Source organism: Colossoma macropomum, unplaced genomic scaffold, assembly GCF_904425465.1.
Source record: "Colossoma macropomum unplaced genomic scaffold, Colossoma_macropomum, whole genome shotgun sequence".
Taxonomy (NCBI): domain Eukaryota; kingdom Metazoa; phylum Chordata; class Actinopteri; order Characiformes; family Serrasalmidae; genus Colossoma; species Colossoma macropomum.
This window is the reverse complement of record NW_023494798.1, coordinates 30,947,355-30,967,291: the sequence shown is the minus strand read 5'-3', so window position 1 is coordinate 30,967,291 and position 19,937 is coordinate 30,947,355. Positions and strand designations below refer to the sequence as shown.

At 39.1% G+C, this 19,937-nt stretch overlaps 1 protein-coding gene across 1 annotated transcript in view; it reads right to left on the bottom strand.

The window, feature by feature from the left end:
• Nucleotides 1-4,395: 4,395 nt before the first annotated feature.
• cngb1a (cyclic nucleotide gated channel subunit beta 1a) overlaps nucleotides 4,396-19,937 on the bottom strand; it is a 65,162-nt gene continuing 49,620 nt past the window's right edge. The window contains exons 25-37 of the mRNA XM_036584800.1: nucleotides 18,775-18,983; nucleotides 18,021-18,071; nucleotides 17,801-17,887; nucleotides 17,574-17,638; nucleotides 16,203-16,325; nucleotides 15,366-15,507; nucleotides 13,989-14,148; nucleotides 12,628-12,725; nucleotides 11,662-11,745; nucleotides 9,214-9,332; nucleotides 7,644-7,790; nucleotides 6,871-7,051; nucleotides 4,396-4,641 (exon numbers count right to left, since the gene is read on the bottom strand). Coding sequence (XP_036440693.1) covers nucleotides 4,396-4,641; nucleotides 6,871-7,051; nucleotides 7,644-7,790; nucleotides 9,214-9,332; nucleotides 11,662-11,745; nucleotides 12,628-12,725; nucleotides 13,989-14,148; nucleotides 15,366-15,507; nucleotides 16,203-16,325; nucleotides 17,574-17,638; nucleotides 17,801-17,887; nucleotides 18,021-18,071; nucleotides 18,775-18,983 — 1,712 coding nt within the window. The remainder of the gene's footprint in view (nucleotides 4,642-6,870; nucleotides 7,052-7,643; nucleotides 7,791-9,213; nucleotides 9,333-11,661; nucleotides 11,746-12,627; nucleotides 12,726-13,988; nucleotides 14,149-15,365; nucleotides 15,508-16,202; nucleotides 16,326-17,573; nucleotides 17,639-17,800; nucleotides 17,888-18,020; nucleotides 18,072-18,774; nucleotides 18,984-19,937) is intronic.

The window sequence follows — 19,937 nt, the reverse complement described above, 5'->3', positions numbered from 1 at the left end:
CTTTTAAAACTGCCAACAGACTTTTTTCACACCTACAAATGGTGGAGCAACTCTGCCCACCGTCACTTACAGACAGGAGAAATGTTCTCAAAGTGCTTTCACTGTAATGCCCTTTACAAACCACATGTAACGTATCTAGAACAAATATTGGGTAAATGTAGGCCAAAGGGAACTACAAGGGCTTATGTCAAGACTGAGCTCACTAAATGTTAACACTGTACGCGTTAGCCTATAAGAATGGACACTAAGATTAATAATATTAATAAAAGCACACTAACTTGTACACAGACACAAATACATACAGACAGATTCAAATTAATGCAAATTATATTCTTTACATTGTGTCATTACTGTTCTGCTTTGTGGTATAACCAGGACCTTATAGGCCCAGTGCATAATAACAAAAATATTAGGCAATTTTTATTAGTCTATTATTAGTATGAGTATTATTATTATAATTATTATTAAGACCCATATAAAATACCTGGAAATAAAGCTTAGAACAAGCAACATTACCTGCCAGTAGAATAAAACAAGTAAAATAACTAGAAATAAGTTAATTAATCTTAAAACATTCTTACAACAACCTCAAAATGAGAAATATGAACTGTTTCTGCTACTCTGTAGAACATTTCTTAAAGTCAGACACTATCAGAGCGTTTCCTCTCTACTGAACTGAGTCGGCTCAGTATTGTTTCCCAGATTGCTGCCTTTTCTCGCTTCCGGTCTCTGGTCAGCTGGAGGGTGAGAGAAACAATGAAAAAAAAATCTCTGCACTTCCTCTCCTTTTCCTCTATGTGCTTCACTCAAACAGGAAGATTTCCATTAGCCTACATTCATTCTCTCTCCACATACAGAGGAGAACCTCAGTGTTTATTTAACACAAACAGTTTATTTAAAATAGACAGATTTTCAAAAACTTCTGCTTAAGTAAATGGTTTAGATGTAAAGTCATTCAGAGAGGTTTGAGTCAGAACTGTTCACAGTGGTGGTGATAGGAACCAGACATCCACCTCTAAAAGCTCCCTCAAAGAAAGTTACTACATTAAATTGGTTATGAATACGTTTTTTTGATGCTAGAGACATCGTTTTACAATATTGTTCTTTTGGTGCCCTTACATGTTTTTTAATCTATTCATGGTGGAGAGGTACATACTGGGCGCTGTAAAGCAAACTAAACCTTAAAGAAAGCTACATTTTACAGATTTACCACTATTTTACCATCATCAATATTCCATATAAAACTCCGAAGACACATGTATGTTCACTGGTGGTTTTGGATAGTAAATAAAATGGCTATATTGTGTTGCAGACATTGTGACCCCTGGTTCCTATCACCACCACTGTAAGGAAATCTGAGTCTGCAAGTTTCTCTACAGTTAACTGTTGCACATCAAACCACTCTGAATGACTGTGTTTACATTTCACCCATTTAATTATGCAGAAATCTGAAAAATCTGTGGCATTTCCCTTTAAGTCCTGCTGTACTCATATGAACACTGTAACAGCCTATTTGCACTCAGAGTTAAATCAGCATCGGAGATTTTACGATTTTACGGGCCCTTAAACGCCCTATTATCACTGAAAGCCCAGCTAGATGCCGAGAACCCACGAAGGAAAGAACATTGCTAATCATTTCACCGTCCATCTCTGTGTCTCTGTGTACCATTTTACCAGCAGGGGTCCAGTACATGCTGACCTGAAAACAGTGGAAAGTCATTTCCAATGATCTGTACGTGCTAGTCTGCAGGGGAACACGAGGACAGATCACACTGATCAATACACTGAGCTGCAGGGATATGAAGACAGGTTATATTATATGTACTAGACACATATAAACCAAACATAGCCAAACTGTTCTCACATTGAATACAGTATTCCTGGAAGTCTTATGCTTCTCACACTTACAAATAAGCTTTCTAGCAAATCAAAGTACATTGATGCTGTTTCTAGAATCGGCATATGGCAGAAAATGTGACTAGCTTTTAAAAAATATGAATTACACTCTGCAGACATCATTCTGCACTCAGCATTCTTACATTCCTGCTATTCTAAAGGTTCTTACAAAGAAATCTTTATACAGAATCAAAGAAAGTACAATTATGCCATTCCTGGAAATGGCACATTGCAGGAAAGTCGACTATTTTTTTTCAGGTTTTTCTTAAAGGGGAATACCACAAATTTATCAAAATATCTGCATAATTAAACTGATAAGACGTAAATAAAGTCATTCAAAGTGGTTTGATGTTAAATGTCAGAATTGTTCACAGTGGTGGTGATAGGAACCGGATGTCTGAATTGTTAATGCCTCATAGAAAATTATTACATGAAATGTTTTATGACGGTTTTGAGATCAAATGTTGGCATTAGAGATAAAGCAGGAAACAAAACGTATCTTTTTAGATTTACCACTGTTTTAAACTCACCAATGCTACATATAAAACCTCAGAGGACTCGTGTAGGTTCACTGGTGGTTTTGGATAGTAAATAAAACGGCTATATATGTGTTGTAGTCATGGTGACCCCTGGTTCCCGTCACCACCACTGTAAAGAAAAAGAGTCTGTACGTTTCTCTACAATGAAACATTTCACACCAAACCACTGTGAATGACTGTTGACATCTCAAACACTGAATTATGCAGAAATTTTTTTAAAATCAGTGGAATTCCCCTTAAACGTGTCAGAAATTGTACCGCTTTTCTATAACTATTACAGAATATAAAATGGGTAAAATGTTACAAGAAAGTAAACTACCTCTAGATATACATGTGTGTGTGTCTGCTGGACAGTTCTGCTAAGGCCATAATGGAAGGGACAGTGGCAGTTTAAAAGCAGGCAACGCAGCAAACCTGGAATTAGAGCAGCTCATGCTGTGAAATCAACTTTCAGCAGAGAGCAGATTTCACAACACATCAGCTCCTGGTTTCTATAACATGCCTCTACTTTTACTCACCTGTTACAGGCCAGCTATGGCTCTATAGGGAAAAAGCACCACTAGTCACTTTGTATGGTCAGTTAATTGATTATAGCACATAATGCACCCCCTGGACAAACGGCCCATAGATTAGGATGAAAATAACTGTGTTTGACTGTGTTTTTCAGTCTCAGCCTCATGTTTCACACCCATTAACCACTGAGATAAACCTCAGAACCACAGCTGTGACCTCACACATACAGACACACTCCTGAAAATAAAGGTGCCTAAAGGGTTCTCTGGGATGTTGATTCTAGGTAAAGCCATCTATATTTTAATTGGTATAGAACCTTTACATTATGTGGAAGTTCTTTAAACTTTGAAAAGGTTCTTCAGATTCACGTATCCCATTTACTAAAAAGGGTTCTTTAAAGAACCATCCATTGAAGGTTCTTTGAGTCAAAAATGGTTATTTAAAGAACCATCCATTTAGAAATAGTTCTGTAAAGAACCAACCATCTAAAGGTTCTTTAAGGAAACAAAAAGGGTTGCTTAAAAAACAATAACTGCAAGGTTCTTTAAGGAATCAACAATGTTTAAAGAACTTTTCAGTGAATGGTTCTTTAGGGATCAAAAATGGATATTTAAAGAACCGTCCATTTAAAGACTCTTTAATAAGGCAGAAAAAGTTCTTTAAAGAACCTTCCATCTAAAGGTCCTTTAAGGAACCAAACATAGTTGTTTAAAGAACCAATAATTGCAAGGTTCTTTAAGGAATCAACAATGATTATCCAAAGAACTATTCACTTAATGGTTCTTTAGGAAACAAAAAATGAAAATTTAAAGAACCACCTTTGAAAGGTTCTTTAGGGAATCAAGAATGATTATTTAAGAACCATCTATTTAAAGACTCTAAGAAATTAGAAATGGTTCTTTAAAGAACCATTGATCTAAAGGTTCTTTAAGAAACCAAAAATGGTTGTTTAAAGAGCCAATAACTGCAAGGTTCTTTAAGGAATCACCAATGATTCTTAAAGAGCTATTCATTAAATGGTTCTATAGGAAACAAAAAATGATTATTTAATGACCAAAACATTGACAAAAACGATTCTTTAAAGATCTATTCACTGAGTGGTTCTCTAGGTAACCAAAAATGGTTATTAAGAACCATCCACTGAAAGGTTCTTCAAGGAAACAAAAATGTTTATCTAAAGAACTGTCTATTGAAAGGTTCTTCAGGGAGCCAAGAATGCTTCTTTCAAGAAACCGTCTATGGGAGAGTTTGTTAGGTAACTAAAGCGGTTCTTTAAGGAACCATCCATTGAAATATTCTTTAGGGAACCAAACGTGGTTCTTCTATGGCATGACTCCAAGGAACCCTTCTCGGCACCTTTATTTTTGAGAGAGTGTGATCTCACTGTGTCAAGATTCAAACTGCCCGTTCATTGGCCAGTTAATGTTTACGTTCTCTTTCGCTGCTTCTATTCATCTTTCTTCTCTCCCTCTGTCTGACGCTGACCGTCGCCCTCCTCCTCCCCAGGACCCACTTCCACCGACAGAACCTCCTCTCCGTGCTGCCGGGGGGTCATGCGGATGACCATGGTGCTGTCTGTGGTTTCTGACACCATGTCGTCGTCGTCCTGCGGGACCAGCCGTGGGACAGGTGAGCGGCGGTGCACGGGGGAGGGAGGGGGGACGGGGGCACCAGTGGAGGTGCTGGCAGAGGGCTGAGAAAGGAACACAGTCAGAGACAGAGATGAAGGTTATGATGAACAGTCTGTACTACTAAAACAGCACAACAGGGCAGAAACTACACAAATTTAAATTACACAACTAGTTACACAACTGTGTGCACAGCCTGAGGACACAATTGGACAGACAGACGTAGTGCAATTAATTTAATTCCTTTTAGAATTAGTAGTTCAACTTGTTAAAATAAAATACAATATGGCTGTAGTTCCGTGGAATAAACTTCCTGTTTGTCTTAAATGATTACAAGTGGAGAGATTTAAACAAGCTTTAAAAACAGATAATGTGATATTATAAAGCTGCATCTTTTTAAACCATCTTTTAATTAATATCTAAAAAAGAAACTGCCACTTTGTTTATACATCCATACATATCGCATATTGCACCACCACTTTGTTTACTGCATGTTGCACTGCCACTTGTTTATACACCCTGGCATATTGCACAACTATTAACATATGTTATTGTTTACAGTGTACAGTCACTCGGTTCATTCACTGGACGTGATATGAACCATTGCATTCAGTCACTTGTATAATATTGATGCCATTTTGCTTACTTATTTTCATACTGCACACATCTATCTATCTATCTATCTATCTATCTATCTATCTATCTATCTATCTAAACTAACTCATTCTGAGTGTTGTGAAGTGGGATGCTTCATTGCAGAGAAACTTACTGAGTCATATTGTCTTTACAGTGGTGGTGATAGGAACCAGGGGTCAGGATGTCTGCAACAAATATAAAGCCATTTTATTTACCACCCAAAACCGTCAGTGAAACTACATGTGTTTTCTGAGCTTTTATATGGAATGTTGATGATGGTAAAATAGTGGTAAATCTGAAATTATTTTTCTTTGGGGACTATTTTGCTTTAAAATGCTCTGTGTGTATTTTTCCACTATGAATGGATTTGAAAAACATGTCTTAGGCCAAAACTTTATTTTAAAACTTTCATAAAATGTTTCAGCAGTCAGGCGTCGTATTCATAATTGTTGAATGTTATCACCTTCTGTGATGTTGCTTTAAGACGCGTTAAACTTTTCAGACATCTGGTTCCTATCACCACCACTGTCGACAATTCTGACTCAGTAAGTTTTTCTAAAACTGAACACTTGGCATATAATTATTTGTTGTGATTAGGTTTACATCTTAATGATTGAATTATGCACAAAATTTGAAAAATGGGTGGAATTCCCCTTTAACTGTGTTTTGCACTATTTTACCAAACTTTTTAGCCCTTCAGTCTGTTACAAATAATCCAGATGATACCACCTATGGGGTATGTTCTTCTGGCATTTTCAGCTGAATTGCTTATAAACATTAGGTGCTGGAAACAAAATGTATATATATTAACCTTGCTTAAATACGTTTACAATTATTAAGTAAAAAACTAAATGTGTGCAATATTTTGATCACACTTCTTTGATTATACATTATATCAATAAACATGTATTGTGTTGGTTGTTGGTTATTGTAACATTTCTGAAAAAAAAAATCACTGCTATTTCCATTCTTTTGGCCTTTACTGCATCTGTCCATATATTAAGGCTACGTTCACAGTACAAGCCTCATTGCTTAAATCAGATTTTTTGCTCAAATCTGATCTCTCTGACACGATGGTTCACACTCGTTTAGGTAAATGATTCAAATGTCGTTAATGTGAACGAACCAGCGTCCGGAAATGACCTGCATGCACACATCCTACTGAGTAACGTCACCTGAATTAATCACGTGCATCATCAGCAAAAACTAACGAGCAGAACGAGCTTCGCTGAGAAGATAATTGACTCTGATCAGCTCTCAGCTTCAATATTAGAGCGAGACAAAGGCGAAAAAGGTAAAATGTGTTGCTTTTCCACTGTTTACAGGCTTTAACTTCTGTTTGGCGCTGCTGCCATGGTGGCACTGAATGATGGGCGAAGCGCAGTGAAAAAAAAGCGCATGAATTCCAATCTGAGTGTCACATTAAGATCGCATGGCCATGAATTGGATACGTATCGATCTAGGACCACATATGAAAATGGCTCAGGTTGGATTTGAAAAGATCAGATTTGCGTGTCCACACAGCCCTGAAAACATCAGATCTGAAAAAAATCGGATTTGTGCCACTTCAACCTAGTAATGTGAACGTAGCCTAAAAGTCTGCGGTGGCGAGAGATTTAACATTTGTGGTATAAAAATATGAAGAGTAATGTACTCACCTCTAGTGTGGCTCCGGTGCTTTTGTAGGTTTCCTTCAGCTTGGCGAACGTTTCTCCTTTGCCCACCTTCAGGGCGGCCTTAAAGAGTTTGGGTGTCTCTGGGCGTGGCGGGATGACCTCACCGGTATCTTTAGCTGCAGTCTTCTCCTCTGCAGGCTTCTTATCCTTTGTCAACATCTTCCTGAGAATAACAAACACACAAACAGCTGACACATGCTTACAGTTAACCAGATGGGTGACCAACATCAGGCCAGGATGGCTCACAGTGCTGTGGTTCTGTATTAAATCAGCTGATTTAGTCTTGATAGGATGATGAGTTGCGTGTTAAAGCATTAAACTGAACTGACATAATCAGCTAATGGCTGCGAAATGAGTGAAATGTAAAATGAGGACACAAGAAGGTTCTAAGAGTTAAGATAATTATACACGCTCATAGACAGGCAGGCACATGAGTGAGTCAAACACACACGCATTGACCCTGATGAAGAATTGGATCCACGGGTGAGCAGAAAACAGGAGTCATGAGACTCTCTCGTTTCACTGCCTTTATCTCAGTTAGTTCTAGGCTAATGCTAACACAATCTCATGCTAACTGAGTTTGGGGGAGTGGGGGGTGGAAAGTCCTTGACCTAGTACGCTGTTTCTAATCACTACAACAAGGGGATCTGTGAGTGTGACAGAAAGCACTGATATGAACATGAAACATGCTGTTATATGATGTCAGTATGTGTAACGTCTGCTGGGGCTCTTTGCAGTCTGAGCCCCTCCCTCACTTGGCCTTCTTCCGCAGTAGTTTCTCCGACTCAGGATAGTGCACCAGGATCTCCGCCAGGTCCTTCTTATCCAGGATGAAGAGGTTGGCGAAACCGTGTGCCCTGACATTAGCCGTACGCCTGTTCCCGCCACCACCTGCCAGCAAGCTGACAAAAAAAAAAACACAGAACGTGTTTAGAAATTCAAAGACAGCTTTTGATCAAGTGAAGGCTTTTAAAAAAAAGGTTCAGCAAAAAATCAAATTTACACAATTTCCCGCTTAGACGATCAGCCGATGTTTGCTAATAATTGTCCAAATATTGCTTCTTTAGCTTAGCGCTGGAGCTACTAATGTTGCTAACAAACACCAGAAGTCAATAGTCACCCAAATACATCCCCAAAACATCTTTTAAACCTCATGGTTTCATTAAGGTCGCATAGACTTGTTGATGTGGTTTGGTGCACAGTGTGACTTACTGTGAGCTATAAAAATGAACGAAACTTCACTGTGTATATAGCGGTTATGCTTTTTAGACAACAGGTATTGCACCGATATCCTATTTACATCTGCGTAAACGCACATCGTGCTGGCTGCTTCTGTCATTTCTGGTCATTTATGTTGTTTCTCTTTATACATAACTGTTAATCTTAAATTGACAAACTGTCTAATCATCACGGTGAAGACTAATAATTACAGATACAAACATTTTATAAACAAACAGCCCTTGAATATTTGATGACTAAATAAACAAAATAAAGACCCCCGAGCCCATAATCTGCCAGTATATTTAAAATAATTAAAAATCCTCCTAACAACAAAACAACAAGTGAGTGGACACAGTGTTCAAAAACTCCAGCAGCACTGCTGTGTCTGATCCACTCAGACCAGCACAACACACACTAACACACCACCACCACATCAGTGTTACTGCAGTGCTGAGAATGATCCACCACCCAAATAGTGCCTGCTCTGTGAGGGTCCATGGGGGTCCTGACCACTGAAGAACAGGGTAAAAGGGGGCTAACAAAGTATGCAGAGAAACAGATGGACTACAGTCTGTAACTGTAGAACTACAAAGTGCACCTATATAGTAAGTGGAGCTGATAAAATGGACAATGAGCATAGAAACAAGGAGGTGGTCATAATGTTATACCTGATCGGTGTGTGTAACAAAACTATATTGCATAGCTAAAAAAACTGAATTAGTAGCCATCTTGAGCTTGAATTTTGTCTGCAGTTTACACGACGCTAATTGGTGGGGTATAAGCTCTCATTACTGTCATTACTAGCTACTTTAGCCTCGTAGTTCCAGTGCAAAACTAAAACAGATACCAAACATGTTCTGACTGATCAACTACAATGAAAGGGAGAAACTATATAAATCTGAATTGATGTCAAACTATTCACATAGCAGTCAAACTGGATTACTGCATTATACTATGTTATCCACAATAATGACTCACACCCGCAGACTCGTCATCAACACGCCACATCACTCTGATCTCATCCCAGCACTTATTCAGATATTCAGTCGAGGTCCTGTTAGCACGCACGGGCCAAACTAACTCACAACATCCAAGAACACTCACCTGATTTCCCCAAACACAGAGCCCCCTCTCAGAGTCACAAACACAGTGTTCCCGTCTGGGCCTCCCACCACCTGCACCTCTCCAGCTTTAATGATGTACATCTCCCGGCCAATCTCACCCTGCAGGAGAGAGACAGGAGAGTCATGACTGACATGAAAGGCTGAAGGATAAAAGGCTTTTTACAGTCCTGCTTGATGTCTGATGTGACCTTAAAGCAATAGTTGGAAAATCAAACTTATACCATTTATCAAAAATGGACAGTCAGTCAGTCATGACATGTTTGGTGTCTGAAGTTTGCTTCCTTAGTTTTGCACTGGAGCTACGAGGTTAGTGTTAAAAAGTAATGGAGGTGTATAGCCCAACGATTAGCATTGTGCAAACTGCAGGCCTAAATTATCACACACTTGCATCAAACTGTGTTGAGTAACGTCTAACAGACTCGCTTATGTGGTTTCTGACACTGTATGACACACTGCTATCCATTACGATGATGTTTTAGGGCCACTGTTATTAAAAATAAAAATAATAAACTTTGAGAATAAAGTCGTAATATTTCGAGAATAAAGTCGTAATATTTGGAGGATAAAGTGGGCTAACTGTAGGGGGGCTAACTATAGGGGGGGCTGCCATAACGCGCTGAGGTCTCGGTTGCTGTACTGGCGCCGGAGCTCCACTCACTCCTGTCTCTCTGTGGATCATTTTGATCATCATTCTCACTGTCTGTGAAACTTTATTCCCTCTTTGAATGGGGGGAGATGTAGCCCCCGATAGCCATGTAGACGACCCTGCCTGCGATTCTCCTTCAACAACACAGACAGACAGTTTCCTCCGAGTCCGTCTGGCTCTTTATTCTAGATAAACACAGTTTCCTGCTCAGCCGTTTCAGCTGTTTCTTATCCTAATAACAGGCTGGTGCTGATGAGCAGGAGAGACAGGGAGACTGAGTGTTTCTTTATGGGTGAATCGATATGAAAGTACAACTCCACCAACTCAACGCCCCTCATTTAACACGAGGAGGTGCTGCCTCCGCTTTGCAAAGCCTTTGGCCACAATACTGCGATCTTTCCTGGTATTAATGTCACTTTAATGTCGTAATTCTACAATTTTTTTCTCAAAATATTAAGACTTTTTTTCTCGAAATATTATGACTTAATTCTCGTAATATCATACCGTATGACTTTTTTCTTGAAATATTATGACTTTATTCTCGAAGTCTATTTTTATTTTTATTAACAGTAGCCCAAAAAACGCCGTCATAATCTATAAACATGGACAAAAATACAGAGCAAATTCAGGCTGCTACTGTTTTAGCTATGCTATGTCCATTTATACAGATAATAGTGTGTTAGAAACCACATAATCAAGTCTATTTGAGGTTAAGTTTGGGGCAGGTATGTGATGATTTAGGCATGCGGTTTGCATGATGCAAGACTAGTTGCTATATACCTTCACTCCAGTACTTGTTAGCTAAATTAGCCTCAAGATGCTAACTACAGACATGTCTTGACTGATAGACTATTACATTTGTGTACCATATTTTTTTCAAAAACATCTTCATAATTCCACTGTTGTCCACAGAGTGGTTTAGAGTGGCTTAATGTGAAATCGTGCTTTGTAAAGAAACATCTTTTTGTGCTGCTCTAATTCCAGGTTTGCTGCGTTGCCTGCTATTAAACTGCCACTGTCCCTTCCATTATGGCCTTAGCAGAACTGTCCAGCAGACACACACACACACGTATATCTAGTGGTAGTTTACTTTCTTGTAACATTTTACCCATTTTATATTCTGTAATAGTTGAAAAGTGTTGAAAGAACTGCATTTCTGACATAATTCAGTGTTTGAGATGTTAACAGTCATTCAGAGTGGTTTGGTGTGAAATGGTTGATTGTAGAGACTCAGATTTTTTTTCAGTGATGGTGATAGGAACCAGGAGTCACCATATCTACAACACAAATATAGCCATTTTATTTACTATCCAAAACCACCAGTGAACCTACACGTCTTATGAGTATTATGTGTAATGTTGATGGTAAAATAGTGGAAAAATAAGTTTTCTTTGGGGACTTTTTGGCCTCACAACACCCTGTATGCTCCTTTACGTCATAAATGCACTTGAAAAAATATGTTTTATGTCAAAACCTTGGCAAAACTACTGTAAAACAATACAGTATGTCAGGCATCAGGCAGCGTATTCATAACCAATTTTTGAATAACTTCCAATGAGGGAGCTTGTATTAAACTCTTCAGACGTCTGGTTCCCACCACTGTGAACAATTCTGTAATAATTCTGAGGTTTCTCTAAATGACTTTGTTTAATTTTTTTGTTTAATTCAACAGAAATTTTGAAAAATTTGTGGAATTCCCCTCTTAGTTTCAGTAGAAGGTTTCTTGATGCTGTGCAGGACAGGGTAAGTGAGAGCTGTGATCAGAGTTACAGAGGTACTCACCTTCTTACACACATAGTCTCCTGGCAGATAGACCACCGACTTCAACCTGTTCAACATGTCAAATATCATCTGTCTGTCACAGCCCTGAAAATGAAAACAAGAAGCACATGACGAGAGGACAACACCGTTTTTTTGTGTGCACACTGCATAAGTGCACTATATACTTTGTTCTATATGTTTGGAATCACTAACCATGTTAGTAATGTTTTGTTATTTTAAATACTTGTGGATGTGGATTTAAATAAACTATTCACCAAAAGATATTTAGACTAGTTTTATTTAATATTTCAAGAACTCTGTGAAAAAGAAGTGAAAAAATGATATATAATACACTGTAATTATATATTTACATGTTATATTTTTGTCAAGTTATCTGCCTTGAGATTTGATCTCCACTATGAGGGATTGAGGATATTAATTTGATTATAACTTGATGTTTCACAGCTTTCTCAGTCATTTTAGATTAATCTACAGCTCCGTTCCTCATTCTGTATATATCTATTTATTCATTTTTATTTACAGCTTTCTGCTGACCTACTCATTATTTGAAACCTGTGAATTTGCACAGGTTGTCACACCCAACTCCTTTACATATATCCACCTATTCAGCCTACAGAAGTTTAGTTCCATTCACATCTATGCTATAGGGAGTGGACTGGACTGTTTCTTTTAGTAAGGCACAAAACTGGGCAGCCAATCAGAACAGGGGTCATTTACATATATCAGTCTTGAAGACACAGTAAGAAAACAGTCTGTTTATTTCTAAGAGATAATGAGAGGATGGAAAATGATCATGTATAAAAAGATTACGACTGTTTTGGTATATTAAGTCACTCAAATGGGGGGAAAATAGAAGAAAAATGTAAAAATGTAGGATATGGCCCCTTTAAGTCATATACTTTCTCATGTGTGTCTATGAAAGAGATGTGTAAAGTCTAAAAGTCTATACCCTTAACTGTAACTCACTTGAAAGAGGGCCACTTTGCTGACGATGGAATAGTTCACATCCACTGCAATGTCCAGACGCATCTTATCAGGAAGCTGTACGAGCAAATCGCGCTCATCTAAACAGAGAGAAAGAGACAGAAAGTGAACATTTTACTATGTTATTAATTATCCACATTTAAAGCAACAGTTTAGTGAAAAATCTAATTAATTAATAACACAATCATTTTAACTTGTCATGATGCATTTTTATCATGTGGTGAATCAGTCAAGACATGTTTGGTGTATGAAATTTACTTTGTTCTGGAGCTACGATGCTAATTTAGTTAACAAACAATGGAAGATTAATTCTCAATATATACAAATTAATCATTTATAAACATATGAACAAACTGTATGTCTTGGCTCATCAACTACATTTATATTATATATGCATACACTATACAGACAAAAGTATTGGCACACATCTCCTCATTACTGAGTACAGGTTTTTCAGCCACACCTATCGCTAGGTGGATAAAATTAAGCACATAGACATGCAGTCTCGATAGACAAACACTGGCAGTAGAGGGTCAGACTGATGAGCTCAGTGACTTTAAACATGGCACTGTCATAGGATGCCACCTTCACCACAAGTCACGGGGCCACTGGACTCTGGAGCAGTGGCACCGCATTCTGTGGAGTGATAAATCATGTTTTTTTTATCTTGATGTTTGATGGATGAGTCTGGGTTTGACGAATGCCAGGAGAACGTTTTTCAGGGGTTGGACTCAGCCCCTTAGTTCCAGTGGAGGGAAATCTTAATGCTTCAGCACCAAGACATTTTGGACAATTGTACTCTTCCAACTTTGTGGGAACAGTTTAGGGAAGAACCTTTTCTGTTCCAGCATGACTGAGCCCCAGTGCACAAAGCAGCTCCATAAAGGCCTGACTGGGTGAGTTTGGTGTGGAAGAGCTTGACTGGCCCTCACAGAGCCCTGACCTCAACCCCATCAAACACCTTTGGGATGAACTAGAACGGAGATTGCAAGCCAGGTCCTCTCGTCCAACATCAGTGTCTGACCTCACAAATGCTCTTCTGGATGAATGGGCAAAAATTCCCACTCAAAAATTCCCAGATTTTTATAATATACATAAATATAAATATATGTAAACATTTCGAAGCTGTGCAAACCTGTACTGTATATATGAAATGCACTTTCTGGCTATTTTTGTGGTCCCCTAGTTGAACTACGCTCTTTTTTTCTTCAGTAACACAGATGAAACATAAGTGAGCAGCAAGTCAACGTTTACAAAAGTGTTTTAATGTGTTTAAGTGCTACTTTTATTGTCAGTTGTACAGGATTGTTTGATATGAAGAAAGCTGATCCGCTTATTCTTACCCAGCATGCCCTGGGACTGCCAGGTGTAGTCGTACCAGGTCTTGACCCGTTTCTGAACCTCGTGGGGGATGCGGTAAGAGGTCATGTAGTTTACTGTGCTGTCCACACATGCTCTGTAGTATGCCTGACCTGCAGTGGCTGCTCCGACAACATCTCTCATCTGCACATACAAACCCAATTCAAAAATAATAAAGTAAAATGCAAATAAAAACAGAAAGCGGTATTATCAACTTTAATGTTTTTTTGTAATTACGTGTTCATTCTAAAATAGTTGGGACAGGGGCAGTTATGACTAGGACTAGGAACATTATGAAATGCTTAAAAAACATCTTAAACAGCTGACGCAATCATGCGTGGAAATAGAAGAAGCATCCAGGAAAGGCCTTTATGAGCAAGAAAGGCAGAGGCTCACCCCTTTTGCCAAAAATGCATCAGCAAAAAATCCAAAAGTTTAAAAACAATGTTCAATATCATCAAAAACATTCAGGGAACCCAGAGAAATCGCTGTATGTAAAGGGCAAGGCGGAAAATCACAGCTGAATACCTGTGACATTTGACCCTTTACATGGCATTGCATAAAAAAAAACAGCATGCTTCTGTGATGGATATCACCACATGGGGCTTGGGAATACTCTGACAAAGTGTTGTCACTGCATCCACAAATGCAAGTTAAGACACAAGAACAGAGAAAGTCATATGTCAGCAATGTCCAGAAACTCCGCCGACTTCTCTGGGCTCGAGCTCATCTGAAATGGATTGATGCACAACAGAAATGTGTATTGTGGTCTGACGGGTCAAACTTTCAGACTGTAAATGGAAATAATGGACGTCATGTTCATCAGGGCAAAGAAGAAAAGGACCATCCAGATTGTTACCAGTGTAAAGTTAAAAAATCCAGGGTCTATCATAGTATGGGGGAGTATTAGTGGGTAACCTGCACATCTGTCAAAGCACCTTTAACACTGAACACATTTTGAAACAACATATGCCACCTTTTCTCTGATTACACAGCCATGATATTGTAGCATAGACTGGCCTGCCTGCAGCCCAGAACTGACTCCCACTGAAAACCTGTCTGTTTGAGCTCAAAACATGACAACAGCTGTACAGTCGCACAGCTAAAGACTTGTGTAACAGAAGAATGGCAAAAAATTCTCCATTCAATACTCAATCAATTGGTGTTAAGTGTTAAGTGTTGTTAAAAGGAAAGGTGATGTATCACAGTGGTAAACATGCTCCTGTCCCAACTTGTCACAAATAGACACACATACAAACACTAACATTATTGAATGGTACTTTGAGATGTTTTTAAAATAAAACTAAAAATGAAAAACAACATCTCAGTTTATAGTCTTGCATTTCCGTTTCCCCACCCACCTGACCAATCATGATGGAGAAAGCAAATACTCCCACGAAGTAATTGACCAGCTGAAAGACGATTTCAAACACGGTGGTGGGATCCGGCAGGCCTCCGATGGTGATTAGAGTTTTTACAGCAAAGTAATAGCAGCGGATATAACTGTATAAAGACAACATGTAATGTTTGGTATTAGAATTAGCTTTGACTTACTTTCACTAAAAACACAAGAGTCACAATCGTTATTGTTAAAAGTGTCCTATCCTTTTTCCCCCTCTGTCCACCTACAATGTTTGTGTAGTAGTTTTAAGTACCAAAAACCTTTTAATTCATGGTTACATGACCATTTTCCAACCTGTCTTTATCCCTTAGAATTAAACAGGCTGTTTTTGCTACTGTGTCTTTAAGACTGATATATGAACTGTTTTCTGAATGGCTGCCCTGTCACATGCCTCATTCAAAAAAGTCAGTCCTGCCTGGAGAAATGCTTCTTATAACTTCGGCTGTAAGCTGAATAGGTGGATATCTGTAAATATATTCATTTTTCATGACATCACAAAAAAGGGCTATTTTTGTAGCTTAGCTTCCCTAGTAGTTTGTATGATATATGCCCTTTAAAATCTTCTATATCTGGCAATTTGCATGGAAAAATGCATATTCAATATGCATATTTTCATACTGCTCCTGATGGATGCACCGTCATAGCATTGCATTTTTTATTCTAATAACTTAATTTAAAATTCAAATCAAAATAGATTTACTACTAATTAGTTTACTACTAATAATCAACAGCGACAGCACCAAAAAAGATGCTAGTTTAATATTAACTGATGGACTGAAAGTTTAAGGTAAATTACCTGTTGCCTCTGCCATCATAAACCCACTTGGTGGAGCCCAAGCCTTCATAATCAGAGCCCCAGTAAAACAGACAGGCGTTACAGTGCAATGAGTAGAGCAAGTATGCAGACGTGCGGATCACTCTAAGAGAAAGAGAGGAAACGAGAGGAGAAAAGGAAACGAGGGTCAGACTCTGAAGAGCAGAGGAAAGCACTGAAGATAAGCTCAGCAGACCAAAATCAGTTGATGTATCATTTTTTTCTTTTTTCCAATTTAGTCACTGCCAATTTCACTCATTAACTAGGTCTCCTCATCACATGATGCACCAAGCTAGGAGGGTGAAGGTCGCACAAGCTTCCTCTGAGACCCTAAAAGCACCACCATCTTTTCCAACTGCTGCTAACGCAACATCACTGGACCTCAACACGCTTGGAGGAGAACACTAATTCCTAATTCTGTTACATCAGCTAACCGACATGATGGGGGAGAGGGATGACCATCGTTCTCACCCAGTGAGAGGGGAAAGTTATGCTCACTTGGACTCCCGGCCACGAATGGCTGTGACATCACCAGGGATTGAATTCATGACTTCCTGATGATAGCACCAACTCTTAGTTAGCTGTGCCAGTTGCCTTAATAACAGTGTCAGTTAGAGGTTTGAGGAAACCTCGGAGGTTCACCCTTGGGTCCCACGTGATCTTAGAAATCCTTTGCAGATGGGGTTCATTTTGAGGCTGTTCTGTCATGTCTCTGGGGCTTGAATAGGCTGATCTACGCCAGAGGAACAGGGCTGAAAAAGGCTAAATGTGGGCAGGAGGACCATAAAGGACCATAACCCAAAGTAAGCGAGCAGGGGTGGGCAATACGTGTGGTTGAAACAGGCAGCTGTGGAGTAAGAACGACACAGGTGCAGGCGGATGTGATATGTGGTCAAGTGCAGGCATTAATAATCAAGCCCGTATAGACCTCTAGTGTCAATCCTGTCAGATAAGGATTACCTCAGTCTCCTGAGTTTTAGTTCCTGTCCAATTTAGTCCACTCTTTCTCAAACTAGGTGCACATTTCTGCCAGAGCTTGTGTTGCTATTTCAGTATTTTACCTGCTGTTCCAATTTAAGAATTGGGATTCCTGTTGAATTACTCACATACAGACACCCTACAGGCGTCATCCTGGAATGTAGGAGTGTCAATTTTGTGTTTTGCTCTGACACAAAGTTAGTGGAAAAGTGGGCTAAAATGGACAGAATCTCACGTGACTGGTGTAATCCTTACCTGACAGGACTGGAACTGTCATTAAGACAAGAAGACGCTAAATTAAGTATTAGAGAAAAAATCACGCATGCCGGAATTAAGATTTATAAATACAGTGGCTGCTGTGTAATGTAAGCTCACCTGTAAATGTAGGCCTTTTTCATCACAGCCTCTAGGCGATCATTGAATTCAAAGAATGCCTGGTACTGAGAGAAGGAGAGAGCAGAATTATTGCTAACCTAATAATGTGAACAAAAACAGTAGATTTAGGTGTGTGACTGCATATCACAATACAGATATCACAATATCACAATAATGATAAAATACATATCGAGATGCACTGTTACATGTTTGAAAGGTGGTTTTACCTTAAGAATGCGAGGGAAGCGTAAAACAGATTTAACTCCAGTGAAATAGTACAGGATCTCAAGGGGGAACAAACTGATCATATCCATCTGAAACATAAGACAAAAATCAACAAACAAACAAATAAACATGCTTTAACTGAAACAATCATGAAACATGTACAGTCTACTGCTTTTCTGTCAACAGTGTACCTCTGTGGATGGATGTTAATTTGGTGCTCACCTTAAATCGCTCTGTCTGCATGTAATTTTCTCTCATGTCCTTTTTGTCACACTGAAAAACATACAAAACCAGACACATCTGTACAACACACAAGACTTACTGCTGTCATGGAGTTGTGTATACTGTACAGTAATGTCTGTACAGTGTCTGTGTCTGTATGCATATGTGTGTGAGGAGTCATAGTTATAATACTGTAAATCTAACTCAATTAACTTCACTTATTTAACTTAACTAACTTAAATTAACCCTTAAATGCATACCTCCCCCTCCTCCCCCCATATATATTTTTCAATTAGGTCTCCCCTGCCTAGCATTCTTCAAACGTTTGGTTTTGGACTGTTAACCAATAATAAAATTGCAAAATTGTACAAACACAGAACAGATCTATACTGGACTACAATGACTCAACAATGATTACCATCAGACTGTAAAAACTACACACTGCAGATTCATACTGGATTAAAATCGCTCCACAATTATTACTGTAGACTGTAAAACTACACACACTGCTGATTCATACTGGATTAAAATAATGGGACTTGCTGGTGGTCACTTAAATTACATGACCTCACCAGGTAAAACTAATCCAGCTTCAACAGAGTTTACAGTGTCATGGTAGTTTGCAGATTTGATCTATCAATATGAGTATGAACAGTTGACACATGTATAAACGGTTGGAGGAAACAACCGTGCATTTAAGGGTTAAAAGTGCACGTGTTTGTGCCACATTCTGCATATATCAGAGTCTACACACCACAATATCTCCTCCTCTGACAAACTGCAGTCTGGGCTGGAACACCATGATGTCCAGGATGTAGATGGTGTCACAAAGGTAGTCGGCCAGCAGCCACAGGTGGATGTTCTCTGGTGTTTGGTAGGGGAAGGCCCAGCGCACTGGGATCAGCCACACGTTATAGTTCCACGCACATGTTACCAAAAACAGCCATACGACATAAATCAAATCTGTCAAGAGAAAACACAACCGCCAAATGAAAAACAATAGAACATACCGATCAGGCATAACATTATGTCCTTGTTTCTACGCTCATTGTCCATTTTATCAGCTCCATTTATTATAGTGGTGGTGTGTTAGTGTGAGTTGCACTGGTCCGAGTGGATCAGACACAGCAGTGAAACTGGAATTTTTAAACAGCTCAGTGTCACTGCTGGACTGAGAATAGTCCACCAACCAAAAATATCCAGCCAACAGCGTCCTGTGGGCAGTGTCCTGTGACCACTGATGAAGGTCTAGAGGACGACCAACACAAACTGTGCAGCAGCAGATGAGCTATCGTCTCTGACTTTACATCTACAAGGTGGACTGACAAGGTAGGAGTGTCTAATAGAGTGGACAGTGAGTGGACACAGTGTTTAAAAACTCCAGCAGCACTGCTGTGTCTGATCTACTCAGACCAGCACAACACACACAACACACCACCACCACGTCAGTGTTACAGCAGTGCTGAAAATGATCCACCACCCAAATAGAACCTGCTCTGTGAGGGTCCATGGGGGTCCTGACCACTGAAGAACAGGGTAAAAGTGGGCTAACAAAGTATGCAGAGAAACAGATGGACTACAGTCTGCAACTGTAGAACTACAAAGTGCACCTATATAGTAAGTGGAGCTGATAAAATGGACAATGAGCGTAGAAACAAGGTCATAATGTTATGCCTGATCGGTGTGTAATGCAATACAGTTCTATACAGTGGGTTGGTCTGTGAGATTAGTAAGAGGTATTAACAACTAATTGTAGCACTTTTAGGCTACAGTCGCGTCACATAAAATGTCCACATGAAGTAGCACAAATTCAATTGTTTATCTAAATGTGAAAGTTCTGGGGATATTTGGCACGGCATGACTTATCAACTCCATTTTTCAAAATTTCCAAGATTTCCCCACTTTTCTGGAATAAAA